Source organism: Populus alba, chromosome 11, assembly GCF_005239225.2.
Source record: "Populus alba chromosome 11, ASM523922v2, whole genome shotgun sequence".
NCBI lineage: Eukaryota > Viridiplantae > Streptophyta > Magnoliopsida > Malpighiales > Salicaceae > Populus > Populus alba.
In genome coordinates this window covers 907381-926142 of record NC_133294.1, presented here as the reverse complement: position 1 = coordinate 926142, position 18762 = coordinate 907381, and the positions used below count along the sequence as shown (strand labels likewise).

General features: G+C 36.1%; 2 protein-coding genes across 2 annotated transcripts in view; both read left to right on the top strand.

Moving 5' to 3' along the window:
* The window catches only part of LOC118032878 (uncharacterized), a 42090-nt gene that overhangs the window by 13150 nt on the left and 10178 nt on the right, over positions 1 to 18762 (top strand). The gene's annotated exons all lie outside the window — the stretch shown is intronic.
* Positions 14699 to 18210, top strand: LOC118032879 (uncharacterized). Its single transcript, XM_035037664.2, has 5 exons — positions 14699 to 14833; positions 14970 to 15092; positions 15305 to 15352; positions 16227 to 16999; positions 17350 to 18210. Exons 1-5 carry the CDS (start codon positions 14773 to 14775, stop codon positions 18031 to 18033), a joined length of 1689 nt encoding a protein of 562 aa, XP_034893555.2. The 5' UTR covers positions 14699 to 14772; the 3' UTR covers positions 18034 to 18210.

Sequence of the window (18762 nt, the reverse complement as noted above, 5' to 3'; positions counted from 1 at the left end):
CAAGCTAGTCGCACAAGTGGACGTTCTCCTTTCCATAATGTCAATCGGAATCAACCTAACAACTTTAGTCATGGTGGAAACTGGCGTTCCTATCCCCAACCACGCCATTCAGGTCCAACTCAATCTTATACAGCAAACAACAACAGTCGCCCACCACCAAGGCCATACCTTGGTTATTGCCAAATCTGTGGCATTCAGGGTCACACGGCAAAAAAATGTCCTTCCTTCAGACTTGTTCCTCTTACCACCAGTCAAAATAACAACACCACTCTATGGCAACCACAAGCAAACATGGCAGCCTCTACTCCTTCACTCACATCACCGTGGATGCTGGACAGTGGGGCATCCCACCACATTACATCCGATCTTCAAAACTTGGCTCAACATTTACCTTACACCGGCACTGATGATGTCATGATAGGGGATGGTAAAGGTTTGACAATCACGCACCTGGGGTCCAATAAACTTTCCTCATCCACTCATTCATTCAATCTTAACAATATCCTTTGTGTTCCTGACATTAAACAGAATTTAATATCTGTATATCAATTCTGTGTTGATAATAATGTCTCTATTGAGTTCTTACCTTGGTGTTTTCTTGTGAAGGATCTATTGACGGGGGAAATTCGCGCAAAGGGTAAAACCAATGAAGGTGTGTACGAATGGCCGTGTGTTGTCGCTCCTCATGCTTTTTCGAGTGTCAAACTCGCTCCAATAAACTGGCATCTTCGATTAGGACATCCTGCATTTTCTGTTTTAAATACTATTTTGTCAAAGCACCATTTAAATTCATCTTCAATTTCTAAAGACTTTGTTTGCAATGCCTGTCACTGTAATAAAAGTCACAAATTACCATTTTCTGTCTCCAGTTTACTATCTCATAATCCTCTTGAATTAATATTCTCTGATGTCTGGACCTCTCCTCTATTGTCTATCGATGGATTTAAATATTATGTTATTTTTGTGGATCACTTCACTAAATACATATGGTTTTATCCGCTACGGAAAAAATCTGAGGTCAAACCAACATTCATTCGCTTTAAAACCATTGTGGAAAATTATTTCAAGAAAAAAATTATAACTCTCTATTCTGACAATGGGGGTGAATACATTGCGTTGACAGAATTCTTTGCTACACATGGCATCTCTCATCTGACAACACCCCCACACACTCCTGAACACAATGGTTTTGCTGAACGTCGTCATAGACATATTGTCGAAACAGGTCTAGCGCTTTTAACTCATGCCTCATTACCACAACTGTTTTGGTCCTATGCCTTTGCTACCGCAGTTTATCTCATTAATCGTATGCCCACCCCCACATTAAAAAATCATTCCCCTTATGACATTATTTTTCAACGTTCACCACATTATGAAAAACTTCGAGTTTTTGGATGCTTATGTTATCCTTGGCTTCACCCTTACAATGCACACAAGTTAGAACCCCGGTCCAAACCATGCATTTTCCTTGGTTATTCTTTGTCGCAAAGTGCTTATTTGTGTTTTGAACCTACCTCCTCAAAAATTATTGTGTCTCGGCATGTCTCTTTTCATGAACATATTTTTCCATATCATTCTTTACATCATGCAGACATTCATTTGGAATCTACAGCCATAGACGTGTGGATTCCTCCTAAAATCTCAGTTCCAAAATCCATTCATGCGCCTTCTACACACTCTTCATCGGCTGACCCTGATATCAGCAATATCAGTGCAACATTTCCCCTGCCAATTATTCTTCCTCCACCATCAGTGCCAGCATCCCAGTCGACCATGTCTTCCTTGCCCACTTCATCCACTTCATCCACTGCTATACCTTCCCAGTCAACATCCACTCCTGCACTGCCAATACCCTCACAAACCGACACACTACCATGTCATCCTATGACTACCCGATCCAAAAACAACATTCACAAACCCATCCAAAAACTCACCTTCACCACCCAAATCAACAGTGACATAACAGAACCCACTACACTTGCCCAAGCAACTCGTGACCCCAGTTGGCGCTCTGCCATGGTTGAGGAATATAATGCCTTAATCAGTAATGGAACTTGGACCTTGGTCCCTCTTGCTTGTGCTTCTAATGTTGTTGGCTGTAAATGGATTTTCAGGATAAAAAGACACTCTGATGGCACTGTGGCTCGCTACAAAGCCAGGCTCGTGGCGAAAGGGTTTAACCAACGACCAGGCCTTGACTATCATGAGACTTTTAGTCTCGTGGTTAAACCTACTACAATCCGACTTGTTCTGAGCATTGCTGTCAGCAATGGTTGGCAGCTTCGGCAACTAGACATTAACAACGCCTTTCTTCAAGGAACCCTTACTGAAGATGTATACATGGCTCAGCCTCCAGGATTCCTTGATCCAGACAAAGCTGGCTTTGTTTGCAAGCTTAGAAAAGCTATTTATGGGCTAAAGCAGGCGCCTCGTGCATGGTATGAGGAGTTAAAAGGTTTTCTCACGACATCTGGTTTTTCAAACTCCCTAGCGGACACATCCCTCTTCATTTACAAACATGGCTCCTCTATTATCTATATGTTGGTGTATGTTGACGACATCATTGTTACAGGAGATAATGCACAGGTTGTTAACCAGTTCATTCAGTGTTTAGCAGCTCGATTTTCATTAAAAGATTTGGGTTCCCTGACTCACTTCTTAGGCATTGAAGTTCAGACTCATTCAGGCGGTGGTCTGCTACTCTCCCAGAAAAGATATATTTTGGACCTACTTCAACGCAACAATATGGCTAATGCTAAACCCACACCTACTCCTCTACCTCCTGGCTGTCACTTGCAATTAAACATGGGTGTTCCTATGGCAGATCCAACCACTTATCGTGCAACACTTGGGAGCCTTCAGTACCTATCTCTCACTCGGCCATACATATGTTTCGCAATCAACAAACTTTCACAATTCATGCATAAGCCAACAGATATTCATTGGCAAATGGTGAAACGTGTCCTACGTTATTTGCAGGGAACTGTCCATGACTGTCTGCTTCTCCATCGTCATTCCCCCTCTTCAGTCCATGCCTTCTCTGATGCAGACTGGGGGGAAACAAGGAAGACTTATCCTCCACCAGTGCCTATATTGTCTATCTTGGTCGGAATCCCATCTCCTGGTCGTCTAAGAAGCAACACACCACCGCTCGCTCATCCACTGAAGCTGAATACCGAGCAGTAGCTGACACAGCAGCAGAAATCAGTTGGATCTGTTCTCTCCTGACTGAGCTATATTTTCCAGTAAATCATGCTCCAGTAATTTATTGTGACAATATTGGTGCCACCCAGCTGAGTTCAAATCCTGTGTTTCACTCAAGAATGAAACATGTTGCTATTGATTTTCACTTCATTCGTCAAAGAGTTCAATCGGGTAATCTACGAGTGTCTCATGTGTCTTCGCAAGATCAATTAGCTGATGCGCTGACAAAATCATTATCTCGCTCACAGTTCTGGCTGCTCAAAGACAAGATTGGACTTATTAATCCCCGTCCATCTTGAGGGGGCATGTAAGCAAGTGTCCATGTATATACAGTTGAATTTGAATTCATATGAGATAAGGATTATGATAAGATTGTAGATTGATGAGGTTGTATTAGAGTCAAACTCTACTTGCTGTAACTGATTGCAGAGTCTCTTGCAGAGTCTCTGCAACATATCTATATATATATACATTGCACCTAGTTCACGTAACTAAGGTAGCTTCACACCAATTCTGCATTGAATCTTTGATTGTACATTAACAATAGTTACTTTACTTACATAATCTTATGTAGAGTACAAATATGGGTTCTGAGGCAATTATGGAGGCACCTTATAAAGCAGCCATGAATGGAAAATGGCAACACATGATTGCCTACTATAAGGAAAATACCAAGTATTTGTTCTCTCCAGTTACTCTCTCTTTAGATACTGGATTTCATCTAGCTGTTCACAGCAACGAAGTGCAACCACTTGAAGATCTACTTTGAATCGTGAAGGAAAGAGAATTACCTTCAACTGAGAAAGATTTTCTCAAGAAAAAAAACAAATTTGGAAATACGGCTCTTCACGAGGCAACCATCTATGGGAATTATGAGGCTGTAAGATTCTTGGTAGAATGTTGTCCAGACCTAATTACCATTCCTAACAAGTACAGTGAAACCCCACTGTTTACAGCTGCTGGATTTGGTGAGGCAGAAATAGTGGAGCTTTTAATCCGTTCCAAACCAGAACAATGCGTGGATGATGGCCTCCTATTTCCAATTCACCGCCAGCGGAAAGATGGCCTGTCCATCCTTGGCGCTGCTATCATAGGGCAACACTTTGGTAACAATTTCTCTCTTTGTAGAATTCTCAAATTTAAAATGTGTGTATGTATCATAGATAATGTATAATTTTTGAATGTCTAATTTCATGAATGCAGAAACAGCTTTACTTTTGCTAGAACTGGATGAATCGCTCCACAGCTTGAAGGACAAAAAAGGCATAACTGCTCTCCAACTTCTAGCCCACATGCCATCTGCTTTTGAGAGTGGATTTCCCATGGGCATATTTGAAAGACTCATATATTGTTGTATGCCTACTCCAAACACACTATTAGACCTTACAACAGTGCCTACATATATATACATGCATGCATAAATATATGTGTGTGTGTGTGTGTGTGTTTAGACATCTATATGTCTATGATTTGAACTCTGAATTATGTTGCAGGTCTTCCTGTTCGCCGCAAGGTAAAATTCCAAGTAGAAACTGTGGGAGATGTTGAGAGCGGTTTAGGTAGCAGCTTGGAGAGGAAACCAAGAGGCGGCCTACTCAACTATTTTAAGGTCCCTAAAGGTATTGGACACAATTGAGACCTGTTCTTTTGGTTTCAAGGCTAGGTGGTATTATTGAGCAACCTTTCTATAACGAGATTAGATATATTTCTGGAGGGTACAATGAAACACATTTCATTCATGTCGAAATTAAGGAATCATAACTGATCATTGAATTTGATGCCATTTATTGAATTGGATAATTGACTCTTATTATATGAGATTTTTTATTCTGGTCATTGAATTTGATATTTATTTTTATATATTACTTTATATATCATTGTCATTTAAGAATATGGATTGATGAAATGATTTATTTACATGCATAAGACACAAAGAGGTTGAGCCTTTTCCTACAAAATTCAACTTTCTGTGACTTTGATGATTTGATATATATATATATATATATATATACTGTAATGACTTTGATCCAGTTTCTGTATTATTATTATTATTATTATTATTATTATTATTATTATTATACTTTAGTTCATCCTTCTACTATCATTGTTAATGTTTCTTTCTATTTCATAAAAATGGCTAGCTCTCATCCATGTTTAATTTCATTCGCTTTCGCATGAACATGAAGTACGATGTTGGCCAGCAAGGCTAGAAGTATTCTGGAACCAGAAAAGAAAGCATGTATTTGCTTTGAGACTCGCCGAAAAACTAATAGAGAAAGGTGAGTCATGGAATATAGTCATAAAAGACCAAAATAAAGAGGAAGAAAAGGAGCAGGGAATGGGTGGGGAAAAAGATGAAAAGGGAGAAATAGAAATAATAACAGAACCTCCTGTAACGAGCTCATCATTAACTAGCAATAAGCAGATCTCATTGTTTGTTGCAACTATAAATGGAATAGAAGAGATTGTGTGGGAGATAATAAATCAATATCCCCACGCTGTTGAGCAGCTCAATAAGGAGGGGCAGAGCATTTTGGATGTGGCCGTCATCCATCGCCAGAAAAAGATCTTCAATCTTGTGAAACAACTGAAAATACCATTGGCTAGACTGCATCGAGTTATTGATGAGAAGAAGAACACATTGTTGCACCATGTTGCAGATATGGAGCATTACAGAGGAGGAACCAAGCCTGGGCCTGCACTTGAACTTCAGGAGGAGTTGCAATGGTTTGAGGTGAGCCCTTTTCATCCCTTTGTCTTTACCTCCGGATAAAAACATTTGTTTCAATCAAATTACCCAATCCAGTTAAGGTCATAGAAAAATCGTTAAACTGAAAAAAAATCGATTTTAATGCTAACGAAACGTAGACATGTCAACTAATTAAGACATCAGGCTGATCTAGTTCTCCTTGTCACCCGAACCAATTACTTAAATATTATTAAAAATTGTACGCAATTAAATAATACGTTGTTTTATTTACAAACTCCATTTATATAACAATCATATTCATCTCCCGATTACTCCAGCAAGTGCTAAAGGTAATTCCTTCTCATTATGTCACGCTTCGGAACAAAGAAGGCAAGACTGCAGAGGAGCTTTTCAAAGAGAGTCACAAGGACCAACTGAAAAATGCACAAACATGGATAAAGGAAACGACCCAGTCTTGTTCCGCAACCACGGCTTTTGTTGCTGCTGTTGTCTTTGCTGCTGCCTATACTGTGCCCGGAGGTTTTGATAAGAATGGCAAGCCCAACTTCATCAACTCTCCCTATTTTCTGGTTTTCACTGTCTCGGATGTTCTTTCCTTAGCAAGCTCCTTGACTTCGCTTGTGGTATTTCTGTCTTTGTTGACCTCTCCATTTCAGCTACAAGAATTTCACATCTCTCTTCCTCGGAAACTTCTTTTTGGCTTCACCTTCCTCTACTTTGCTGTGATAACGAGCATGCTATCTTTTGGGGCCACAATCTTGATACTCATTCAGTCAGAGAAAAAGTTGACAACATTACTCCTTTCCATGGCTGCATTCCTTCCAGTCTTAGTATTTGCAATAATGCAATTCCGTCTGTACGTCTCATTTATGGGCTCTACATACAACAATCTCAGGATAACCGGGAAAGCTCTGCCACGGTTTCTTGTCCCTTGCCTACCATGGCAGAAAAAGCTCCGTCGAGTTGATTAATATGGGAGATTTAACTGACATAGAGGTTATTCCATTTTCTTGATGGTTTGAACCTCTACCAAAGATCATTATATATTGTGTTTTATTGCATGTATGGTTGTGATTCAGTTTCGTGATATTTAAGTGGTTGTGCTGTTTTCAATGACGGCCTTGAAGCCAGTATGTATTATATATAGTTTGTCACAGGTTGGTATTTGAATGGTATGATTACAGGCCTTCAAGCTTGCTTCAATCAGTTACATGGTATTAAAATTGGATGTAAATCATAAATGTTTAATGTGTGTTTGAATTAGAATTAGAATTTTCTCGTGTTTTGTGAACATTCACCAGCTGACAATCACCCACACAACATTAAAAAAAAAGAAAATAAAAAGAGACCAATAAGCAAAACTAGCCGCCAGTTGCCTTTTCTTCTTTCCTTCAGACGGCACCAAGCCACCAACCCGTAACAACCCAAACCAACATCCATCTCCATCATCTTCCCTAACTCGCAAGCACCATGAGAATCACTCTCACTGCCAGGGCCTTTATTTTTTTTGTTGCATCATGTCATCCACTCAATGTTTTTTGAAAAAAAATCAGATAACAAGTCGCACACGGGCCAAATATTTTCTTCTCTTACAAAAATTTTGTGCATGCAGGTGCAGGTTTTTTTCAATGTATTTTTTTAATATAAGACAATTTAAAGTGAAAACTGAAAAGTTTATATATATATATATATATATATATATATATAATCAAATAAATCAAGAATAATGTCATATTAAACATAACAAAAAAGATATTAACGATAAAATAAAATAAAATAAAATAATTAAATATGTTAATAAATGAAACATTTATTCAGTTATGTTTATTAAATTTGTTTATTAAAATTAATTTTTTATTCAATTAAATTATATTAAAAATAGACACATATATTAAATTGATTAAATATGTCGCACCCGACATTACGACGACCCATAAATAATCGGATTTTATGGAAAAAGAACAGATTTTTGGCATCTTATTCTTTTAAGAAAAAGATCTTGTTTAAGGAGTCGCTACCTAGTATTATGGTCACTAGGAACTCTAACTGGTCAACAGAGATTTTATGGCTCGGGATTGGTTACGTAAAAGGAAAGATCATATTATCACCCTTAAACGTTTTGCCTGAGGCAGACTGCATTGTTGGTTTTATCTTAAATTGCTAAATGTTTATTAGTTTATGCTATGATAATTTGCTTATAATATTCCTAACTCTGGCACTAGTGAATATTCCACTACGGATAATTCCAACTCTGGCTTTGGTAAATATTACGTAGCTATAAAATAAAATTAGATCAATTTTTTTTTTATTCCTAACTCTAATGATAGTGAATAAACAAGTAAAATAAATTCATTTTATTACGCATTCGCATATTTTTTAATTTTTCTTGCTAAATAAAATAAAATATAACGAATAAAAATAATATAAATTTAAACCAGTATTTTATTCCCGACTCTGGCATCAGTGAATAAACCAATAAATTTATATTTTTTTCATGCATACACATAATTTTTCTATATTTTTTTATTTTTATTTTATTTTTTTATGTTTTTGGGGCTAGACCTAGCTCAGCCTACATGGGCTAGGCTCGACCTAGCCAGCCCAGCCCGGTCACTGGCCCAAGCCAGTGACCCGGGTAGTTTTACCCGCAAGAATGTGTCACGCACGCCTGTTACAATGTAATTAAATTTATAAGTGTACAATGTGGGTGAATTATCTTGCAAAGCTGGAGAGACTTACTTGGAAGCAGGGAGAGGGAGACACGATGGAGGGCTGGCCGGCTGATGCTATTTGCTCCTCCTCTGTTTTCCTCTTGGTGTTCCTCTAGTCTTCCTTCTCTCCACTCTCTTTTTCTTTGATGTCTGGTTTCCTTCTCCTTCTGTCCGGTTTCCTTCTCCTTCTGTCCCTCTCTATATCACTTCTCTCTCTGTCCTCTACTTCTTCTTCTTCGTCTTTTGTCCTCTGCTTCTTCTTCTTCGTCTTCTGTCCTCTGTCTCTGGTTCTACCACGTTCTCGGTGTCATCCCCTTTCTTTTGTAATTCTTTGTTCTGCTGCCTCTGGTTCTGGAGGCTGGTTGCTGAAGACTGTGAAGACGATGGTCAATGCCGGTTCTCGTCTCTACGCTTTCGTCCGATGGGCTGAGTTTGCGTCTCCTTTGCTCCTGGTTTTAGATTCTGTCACCTTCAGTTCTGAGATGAAGGGACAAAGATGATGGTGGGGTTGATCCTCGTCTATGTGTCGTTCATGCTCTCCATTGGCCCCTTGGTTCTACCCTGTTTTTTAGTCTCTTGCGTCTTCTCCCCTTTTCTCCCTGGTTTCTCTTCCTCTCCTGTCTTCTTCTTCCTCTCCTCCGGTTTTGCTCTTTTCCCCTGGTTCTTTGCTTTTTTTCTTTAACTCCTCTATTTCCTTGAGAAGAAACAGAGGAACGAAAGTCTATTTATTTTCTCCTCTCCCTGGTTCTGTGTTTCTCCCCTAGCTTTTTCAGTTAGGCCCCCTTTTCTCCTCCTCCTTGTGGCCTTTCGTTCTCTGGCTTTTACAGCCACATAACAATGTCGTTTCATCCATTGATTGCAGGTGTAATGGTGGCGGTGGGCAGCTGAACCGTCAAGGAAGATGAACAGTGTCTAGAAACAACATCATTTTGTGTTTAATGGTTATTTTCATTTTGACCCTTGAAGCTTTAAAGGTTTTGTAATTAAGCCCCTTGTTTAAACTGTAATTGGCCCCCTGCATTTGCGCGCCATTTTCAATGTAGTCCTTGGATTTTAATTTTGCAATTGTGACCCCAAAATTTAATAGTTCTTCAATTAAGTCCTTGAATAAGTTAATTCCAAGCTCAATTAAGTCTAAAGCTTATCAATTCTCCAATTAAACCCTTGATTGGATTAATTAAATTAAATCCAAGTTCAATTAAGTCTCAAAACTTATCAATTCTCCAATTAAACCTTTGATTGGATTAAATAAATTAATTCCAAGCTTAATTAAATTAATTCCAAAGTTTAATTAAATCCAAAAACTTCCAATCATGTTGCCCTTAACCCAAATTTTAATTTATTTTTTATTTATTTCATTTTACTTGTTTTTTCATCATTAATATTTTTTTATCATCATTTTCAGTAAATAAAATAATAATAATAATTAAAATAAAATGGTCAAAATTGGGTTATGACAAAATAAAATAAAAGTGAAAAACAATATCATATAAGAGGTTGCATATATCAGAAATATTATCTGGAAATAAATATTTTTTATTTTTAAAAATAAATTTCTTGTATACAAAAATATTAAAAATAAAATTATTGATGAATCAGAATAATTTTGTCAAAAATTAAATACAAATAACACCATTAAAAATCAATCTCTATAAAAAAAAAGTTAAATAAGCAAAAAAAAAAATATCGACGAGGGATATTAATTGAAACATGAATTTTTAAAAAAGATACCAGTAAAGGAAAAACCAAAATTAGAAAACAATAATTGTCCGGTTTATTGTGGCTTAACTTGTTAAACTTGCGACTTAGATCATGAACTCAACTAGGTTCAATATTTCTTTCTTTAAATTTATATTTATTTAAAAAAAAAAACAAGAGCAAAAAAACCCAGACTCGCAAGACGAGTGAAATGAAGAGCCTAAGAGCGCTGACAGGCTTGGGCTTATTTTTATTTTATTTTTATTTTTTAAACTGTCAGCTGTGCCTTTTTTTTTAAATATAAGTGGGCGATGTGGAAGACAATGTGTCATCTACAAACCCAAATTTCGGTCACTACGATGGTGACCGAAAAAATCAGGGTAGCTTGTCTTTTGCTTAAAAAACACAATTTGCAAGTATTTTAACTCAAAAACAACTCCCAAACACCTACAAACAACATCAACTCTAAATACCCAAAAAATTCCAAAAATCTAAAATCAAACCGACTTAATGTTAGCTTTCTTTGCTCAAATTTAATTTTTCATCCAAGTATTTAATTTATATTCATATGCATATAATAGTATCCATACATATATTAATTTAATAAAACCACAAATTATAATAAATTCTAATATTTTTAATAATTAATTATAAAATGAATAAAACTAAAATTAGACAGTGTTTTGCTCTGAACCCTCTGTTCCTCCTTCTTCCTTTGCTTCTGTCCATCTTTCACTTTCTTAGATTGCCTGTTTCTTTCTTTGTATTTGTCTAGTAAATAAATAGAGAAAAATAAGTTGTTGATAGTTATATCATTAATAAAATAATTATGCTTGTGATTAGTTGTTATGCCTCGCATTGTTATTGGTCGTCTGGGCTGGTAGATTCCCTTCTAGAGGGGATTATTTTTATATAAAACGATAGGCATCTTTTTAACAGATTTCTGGTTGGGCTGGTCTAGTCATAAAATTAACAGATTTCTATTCGACCAAGCCTAAACTGACAGATTTCTGTTCCAATAATGGACATAATTCTATAAGTTTAGGCCTGACCTAAAAAGAGAGATTTTTATTTTCTACCTTTGTTGTACCGAATGGGGCATATTTTATATACATAAAAAAATCCTCATGCTTGGGCCAAGCCTAGGTTTCAGGCACTGGAAGTCCGATGCTCGGGCCAATGGCGTGTAGTAGTGCCCAGCTCTTAAGCCAAGTCTAAGCACATCGACGCCTCCCAAGCGCCAACAACCAGCACTTAGGCTGGGCAACACTGGGCAGGCACCTCCCCAGCGTTTTGGTAGCCCAAAGCCTCCCCAGACAACCCAAACACAGGGATTTTTAACCCGTTTTCACCGGGAATGTCCAATCTTGTCCCGAGAAAACACCTCAATATTTTTTCATTTCCCAGGACTATGCATCGCACAATTTTTCTGTGTACATAATTTATATTACGCAGATCATGTCTGCTAATCGTAACACCACTTGGTGTGTTGAAATATTTTCTACACCTACTCTCTGCATCTACATGCAAGCATGGCACATACCAGACAGCTCTAAGATCTAACTTGTTGTTGCTGAGCCCTTGTAACTGTACCTTTCCCTATCTTTGATACTCTGTTTCCAGAAACCTTCTCTGTTTCTTGGAAATTAAAATTCAAGAAATGGCCACCATCCATCCATTGGATCAATTTCCAGAATTACTGCATATGTTAAGTGGGGTTCAATTTATTTTGAATAAAAAGGACACTAGAGTATGGGAGGCAGACTCACAAGGAAGGTTCAATTGATTTGGATGTTGCTTCAGAATAGAGTCTGCACTCGGGAGTTTCTTCTCCACAGGAATCTGATAGACACCGGTCAAAGTAATTGTTCATCTTTTCTTGCACTGTGATGATGTGTGGAAACTGTGGATGAAGTTCACAAAATGGTTAGACTGCAGCTGGATTATGCCTCAGGAGTGCACTGGTGATCGGGATATTCCAACGAAAAGCAATTATTTTGCTTTCGCATGGCATTTTATGGGGCATTTGGACATCAAGAAATAAACTAATTTTTGAAAACAAAAAACCGATTGTATATTCTAAGTAGAAGGAAATGAAGCCCCTTTAATGGCTTGTTGGAAATAGATTTCAAGGACAATTTGTCATGAACGTGAAACACATTTGTATATTCTATGCGTCTTTTAAGTTGTAGTGTAATAACTGTACTTATGTATGAACAGTTAAAGTAGGATTATTCCAAAAGAAAAAGGGAAAAAGATGAAGAATTTACTTTCTGCTTGTTTAGTTCAGAAGCAAGAATGTGAATCTCCATTTCAAGCTGCAATATTAATATGGTTTAAGAAATGCAATGCACCCAATCTTTTTTAATTAAAAATAGTTTATCATAATGCAGGAATATTTATATTCATTTTGTATTTCCAGGTCAGAAACTACAGATCACATCCGTTTTCATTATTAAATGTCTTGAAAAATCTGGAACAAATAGTTTATTGGTGGGACTTTCATGGTTCATAACTCATTTATTGGATGATTTGTTTCATTAGTGGCAAGGAATCTTTTATATATGCATGGAATAATATAGATTATAATTTGGCATACTAAAGCTAATTCTTATATGAAGCAATCATCCCTGATTTTTTGTTGTTTATTTCAAAATGCCGCATCTTGGATTCATTTCTTTAAACCTAGTTTTATACATACTTGCATGGATCTATTAACAAATAGAGAGTGTGTAGCATATTGAATATATTAAATAGCCTAATTCTCAGCTGATTTATTTTCATAATAAACCAACATCTTTTTCTGTTTCTGTCTTCTCCTCCAATGTAACCTTCCTTATTGCTGCAGTTGAGAACAATTAAAGTAGGATTATTCCAAAAGGAAAAGGGAAAACAAGTAATAATTTACTTTCTTCTTTTTTGCTTGCCTATTTTAGAAGCAAGAATGTGAATCATATAAAATCATATATGATTTTTAGAAAGTTAATATAAAATCATATAATTTTTAGAGTCTCGTATGTTAGCAATCATATCTCATATTGAGTAAATATAAAAATATAAACAAATATAAAAAAAAATATTGAATGGACCACACATTACAAGACTTGGGTTTTTCATCTATTTAATTTAATATAAAACTTTACAAGGCTTAAGTTTTTTAATGACTAAGTAAATAAATTAAAGAGGGATGTATTAGAAATTAATATATTAGATTCCATCATTGTTATATTTTTATAAAAGAAATAAATAGAACTTTAGCTTCATTAATTATATTCCCATAATAGTTTCACTTTATAAACTAAACAAGCAACACACAGATCCTCATTTACCTTTTTCTTTTTAACATGGAACCATTCTTTAAAGGATTGTATATAAAGGGTTCTCAAACTACAAGCTAGGTTGTGTCTTTATTGTCATCTCTCCAAAAACAAGTTTCCTTGTTGACATTGATTTTAGCAAGAGCTAGGTAGAGGAGCATTCCGACCATTTCCATTACTAAAAGGTATGATATACTTACAGTTCTCTTTCAGTGCTTACTGCTTTCTTATTAATTTGTTTTCCAAGTCGATAACCTCATTAATATCTCTTATAGCCCGTAAAATAATGACTAACACAGAGAGGAAGAAGAACAAAAAACAGAACAGAACAGTACTAAACATGATTTCACCTAACAATTTAATTAGCTTTGAGTTGAGATTGTTCATTAACAATGGTTACTTGCATAATTTTATGTAGAGAGCAAATATGGATTCTGAGATGATACAGGAGACACCTTATATAGCAGCCATGAATGGAGAATGGCAACACATGATTGACTACTATAAGGAAAATTCCGAGCATTTGTTCTATCCAGTTACTCTATCTTTAGATACTGGATTTCATCTAGCTGTGCACAGCAACGAAGAGCAACCACTTAAAGATTTACTTGGAATCATGGGGGGAAGAGAATTCTTTTTACCGCAGACACGAAACAAATTTGGAAATACGGTTCTTCACGAGGCAACTATCTATGGGAATTATGAGGCTGTAAGATTCTTGGTAGAATGTTGTCCAGACCTAATTTCCATCACTAATAACTTCGGTGAAACCCCATTGTTCACAGCTGCTGGATTTGGTGAGGCAGATATAGTGGAGTTTTTAATAGCGTCCAAACCAGAAGAATGCGTGGATTATAATGGCCACATATTATCAATTCACCGCCAGCGATCGAAGGATGGCCTGTCCATCCTCGGCGCTGCTATCATAGGGCAACACTTTGGTAATAATTATTCCTCTCTTTATATAATTCTCAATTTTAAAAAGTATACACATATATATAAGACATTGTATAATTTTTCTATTCCCAATCTCATGAACGCAGAAACAGCTTTACTGCTGCTAGAACTGGATGAATCACTCCACAGCTTGAAGGACAATAAGAACAGAACGGCTCTGCAACTTCTAGCCGAAATGCCAACTGGTTTTGAGAGTGGATATCCCATGGGCATATTTGAAAGACTCATCTACAGTTGTATGCCTACTCCAACCACATTATTAGACCTTGCAATATTGCCTACATGCATATTTCTTGATCGAATACCATGGACATATACAAATACATATATATGTATATAATTAATTAATTTGAACTCTAAATTATGTTGCAGGCCTTCCTGTTATACGTCATCACGAGGTAAAATCACAGTTACAACCTTGGTGCAAGGCAATGCAAGATCTTGAGAGCGGTACCCTGCGCAGCAACCTACTCAACTATTTAAAGGACCCCAAAGGTAATGGACACAATTTTGAATTTTGAATACATTTCATTCATGTTGGAATTCAGGAATCATAAGAATTTTCAATTTCATGGCTTGACCAAATATTTGAATCATGTAGCTTTCTTTCTTCTTGTTTTTTTTAAAGGAAGATTTAAATCCGACAAACTTTGACTTGTTATGTTCCTTCCTCCAAAATTTACAAGTGTTATATTTCCCGTCTGCAGAGTCAAAAATGATAAGTAATCTATTACGTTGCAGATTTTTTCCTCAAGGTACTGTTTCTTCAAACCCTCGCTTTTTATATGTTTATTTTTCATGTGCCCTTTTGTATCTTTAATAGCGTAAATTTTCTATTAAAATAGTTGTAAACATAATATCATAATTTAAATGATAAACAACCATGGGTTTAAACTCTATCATCCAAGCATTTTTTTTCAATTTAATTAAAAATCTCAACAAAAAACAGTTTAAAAAATTGAAGGACTTTCTTAAAGATGTGTATATTTTTATTTGTTATTGAATTAGATAATTGACTTTGATTCAAAAGAGTCAAGTCTTGTATATAATGTGAGATTGGTGGTTCTGATACTAATTTTTGAGGTTTGTGATTCAAATTTGATTTTATGATCTTCACTAGATCGATCATCCACTATATTAAACTTGAAAATTATTTTTATATTTCATTTAAAAGATTTAAATTTCATGGTGGATGACTTATTCTTAACTTTATATATCACTCTTATTATTTATTTATGCGAGATTGGTGGTTCTAATACTAATTGAGCTAGATCTCATTATCGCTTACGTACGAAAGTGTATTGGTGAGTTAAAATAAAACAATTCATGAAATTAAATCTGATTTAATGGTTTAAATTTTTACATTGAAATGATTTTTCCTTGCATAATCCTTAGGCTTGACAAATGGGATTTGATGTTACAATCAAGTGGTTGGGTCGACAAACGGCATGACTTAGATGTTGCTGTTGTTTTGTTTTCTATATGATAATTAACTGTGCTTCAACTAATTTTAGCATGTCTCTATCTTTTCACATTTTATTATCATTATGAACATTTCTTTCTATTTCATAAAATGGCTAGCTATCATCGATGTTTAATTTTATTCCTTTTCACATGAACATGATGTAGGATATTGGCCAGCAAGGGTCGAAAGATTCTGGAACCAGAAAAGAACGAATGTATTCGCTTTAGGACTTGTCAAAATCCTAATAAAGAAAGATGAGTCATGGAAGAGCGTCAGCAAAACAGAGGAAGGACAAGAAGGTAGACAAACTGGTTCACCCTCATCAACTGTTATGCAAGGAGACCAAAATAAAGGAAAAGAAGCAGAGCAGGAAATGGGCGGGGGGGGAATTAAAAAGGGAGAGAACACTTCCGAAAACACTAGCATAGGAAAAGAAATAGAAGAAGTCCAACATCCAACAGCACAACCTTCTGTAACGAACTCGTCATTAACTAGCAATGAGCAGATCTCATTGTTTCTTGCAACTGGAAATGGAATAGAAGAGATTGTGCGGGGGATAATAAAACAACATCCCCATGCTATTAAGCAGCTCAATGTAACGAACTCGCCATTAACTAGGGAGGAGCAGATCCCATTGTTGATTGCAACTAGAAATGGAATAGAAGAGATTGTGTGGGAGATAATAAAACTATATCCCCATGCTGTTGAGAAGCTCAATGACAAGGGTCAGAGCATTTTGGATGTGGCCGTCATCCATCGCCAGAAAGGGATCTTCAATCTTGTGAAGCAACAGAGAATACCATTGGCTAGACTGCGACGAGTTATTGATAAGAAGGGCAACACATTGCTGCACCATGTTGCAGATATGGAGCATTACAGAGGAGGAACCAAGCCTGGGCCTGCACTTAAACTTCAGGAGGAGTTGCAATGGTTTGAGGTGAGCCCTTTTTATCCCTTTGTCTTTACCTCCGTATAAAATTTATTCATAGACTTGATCCTGTTAAGAAATATGTTTCAACCATATTATCCAATCCAATTAAGGTTATAAAAAAACCGTCAAACTGTAAAAAATTTCAATTTGAATGCTAATGAAACGTAGAGATGCCACCTCTCCAAAAGCGATAACAAAACTCGAACCTACGTAAGACATCAGGCTGAACCACCTACTTAGGGAAAAATTTAAATATTATTCACAATTAAAAATTATCTGCACTAGTAATAGCATTTCTGTAATGCGTGTCTGTGTGTGTGTGTATAACAGTCATATTTATCTCCCAATTATTGCAGCAAGTGCGCGAGGTAATTCCTTCTCATTATATCACGCTTCGGAACGATGAAGGCAAGACTGCAGAGGAGCTCTTCAAAGAGAGTCACAAGGACCAACTGGAAAATGCACAAAAATGGATCAAGGAAACGACTCAGTCTTGTTCCACAGTAGCTGCACTTGTTGCTACTGTTGTCTTTGCTGCTGCCTATACTGTGCCTGGAGGTTCTGATGATAATGGCACGCCCAACTTCATCAACTCTCCCTATTTTCTGGTTTTTACTGTCTCGGATGTTCTTTCCTTAGCAAGCTCCTTGACTTCGCTTGTGGTATTTCTGTCTTTGCTGACCTCTCCATTTGAGCAACAAGAATTTCACTTCTCTCTTCCTCGGAAACTTCTTTTTGGCTTCACCTTCCTCTTCCTTGCTGTGATAACGACCATGCTATCTTTTGGGGCCACAATCTTGATACTCATTCAGTCAGAGAAAAAGTTGACAACATTACTCCTTTCCATTGCTGCATTCCTTCCGGTCTTAGTATTTGCAATAATGCAATTTCGTCTGTACGTCTCATTTATGGGCTCTACATTCAACATTCTCAAGAAAACCAGGAAAGCTCGAGCACCGTTTCGTGTCCCTTGCCTACTGTGGGGGAAAATGCTCGGTCTTAAGAACAAGGAAAACGCTCGACTTGAACATGGAGACTAAAGTGGCATAGAGGTTTTTCCTTTTTATAGTTGGTTTGAACCTCTACCATTAATCACTATATATGGAGTGTTATAGAATGTTTGGTTGTTCAATTTCGTGATATTTATGAAGTTGTGCTCTCTTCAATAATAGTTTTTTTTTTTTGGGTTAAAAACTAATATAAATTATATTTTAAAACTTTATCTAACGGTTTAAGTTATTATATTGAAATAGTTCTTTGATATGATATAACATTTTTCATCATCAAACAATCACGAGAATTTCATCATCGTAATTTATTTGATAAAAATTAAGTATATAATAATATAAGTTTTACAAGTTTTAAATCTAAAAATCTTTTACTTAACAAAGTGTGTTATAAAATAATATAAATTATATCTTAATTTTATCTGATAATTTAAATTATTGAAACGAGATGGTTCTTTAATATAAATTAATGTCTTATATATACTGTGTAATAGATTAGTATTTAACTTAATGAAGTTAGGACTAAAATGTTGCTTCAATCGGTTACTTGTAGTAAAATTGGGTGTAAGTTTATGATTATTATTATTAATGGGTATCTCTCTTCGATTTTCTCAATCACCTACAAGTTCGTTTTCTCAATCAGCTTGAGGGGGACTATTTATTGTATTCCACGGCACTACTAGGTATTACAAGGATCTTGATACAATAGATTTTCATCAATATTTAGATTATATGGGTGGCAACACTCATATGGGCTGGATC

Coding starts and splice junctions, on each gene's coding strand:
- LOC118032879 (XM_035037664.2), top strand. CDS start 14,773: ATGCCAACTGGTTTTGAGAGTGGATATCCCATGGGCATATTTGAAAGA. Junction 15,353..16,226: donor TTGCAGATTTTTTCCTCAAG/GTACTGTTTCTT, acceptor AACATGATGTAG/GATATTGGCCAGCAAGGGTC. Junction 17,000..17,349: donor AGGAGTTGCAATGGTTTGAG/GTGAGCCCTTTT, acceptor CAATTATTGCAG/CAAGTGCGCGAGGTAATTCC.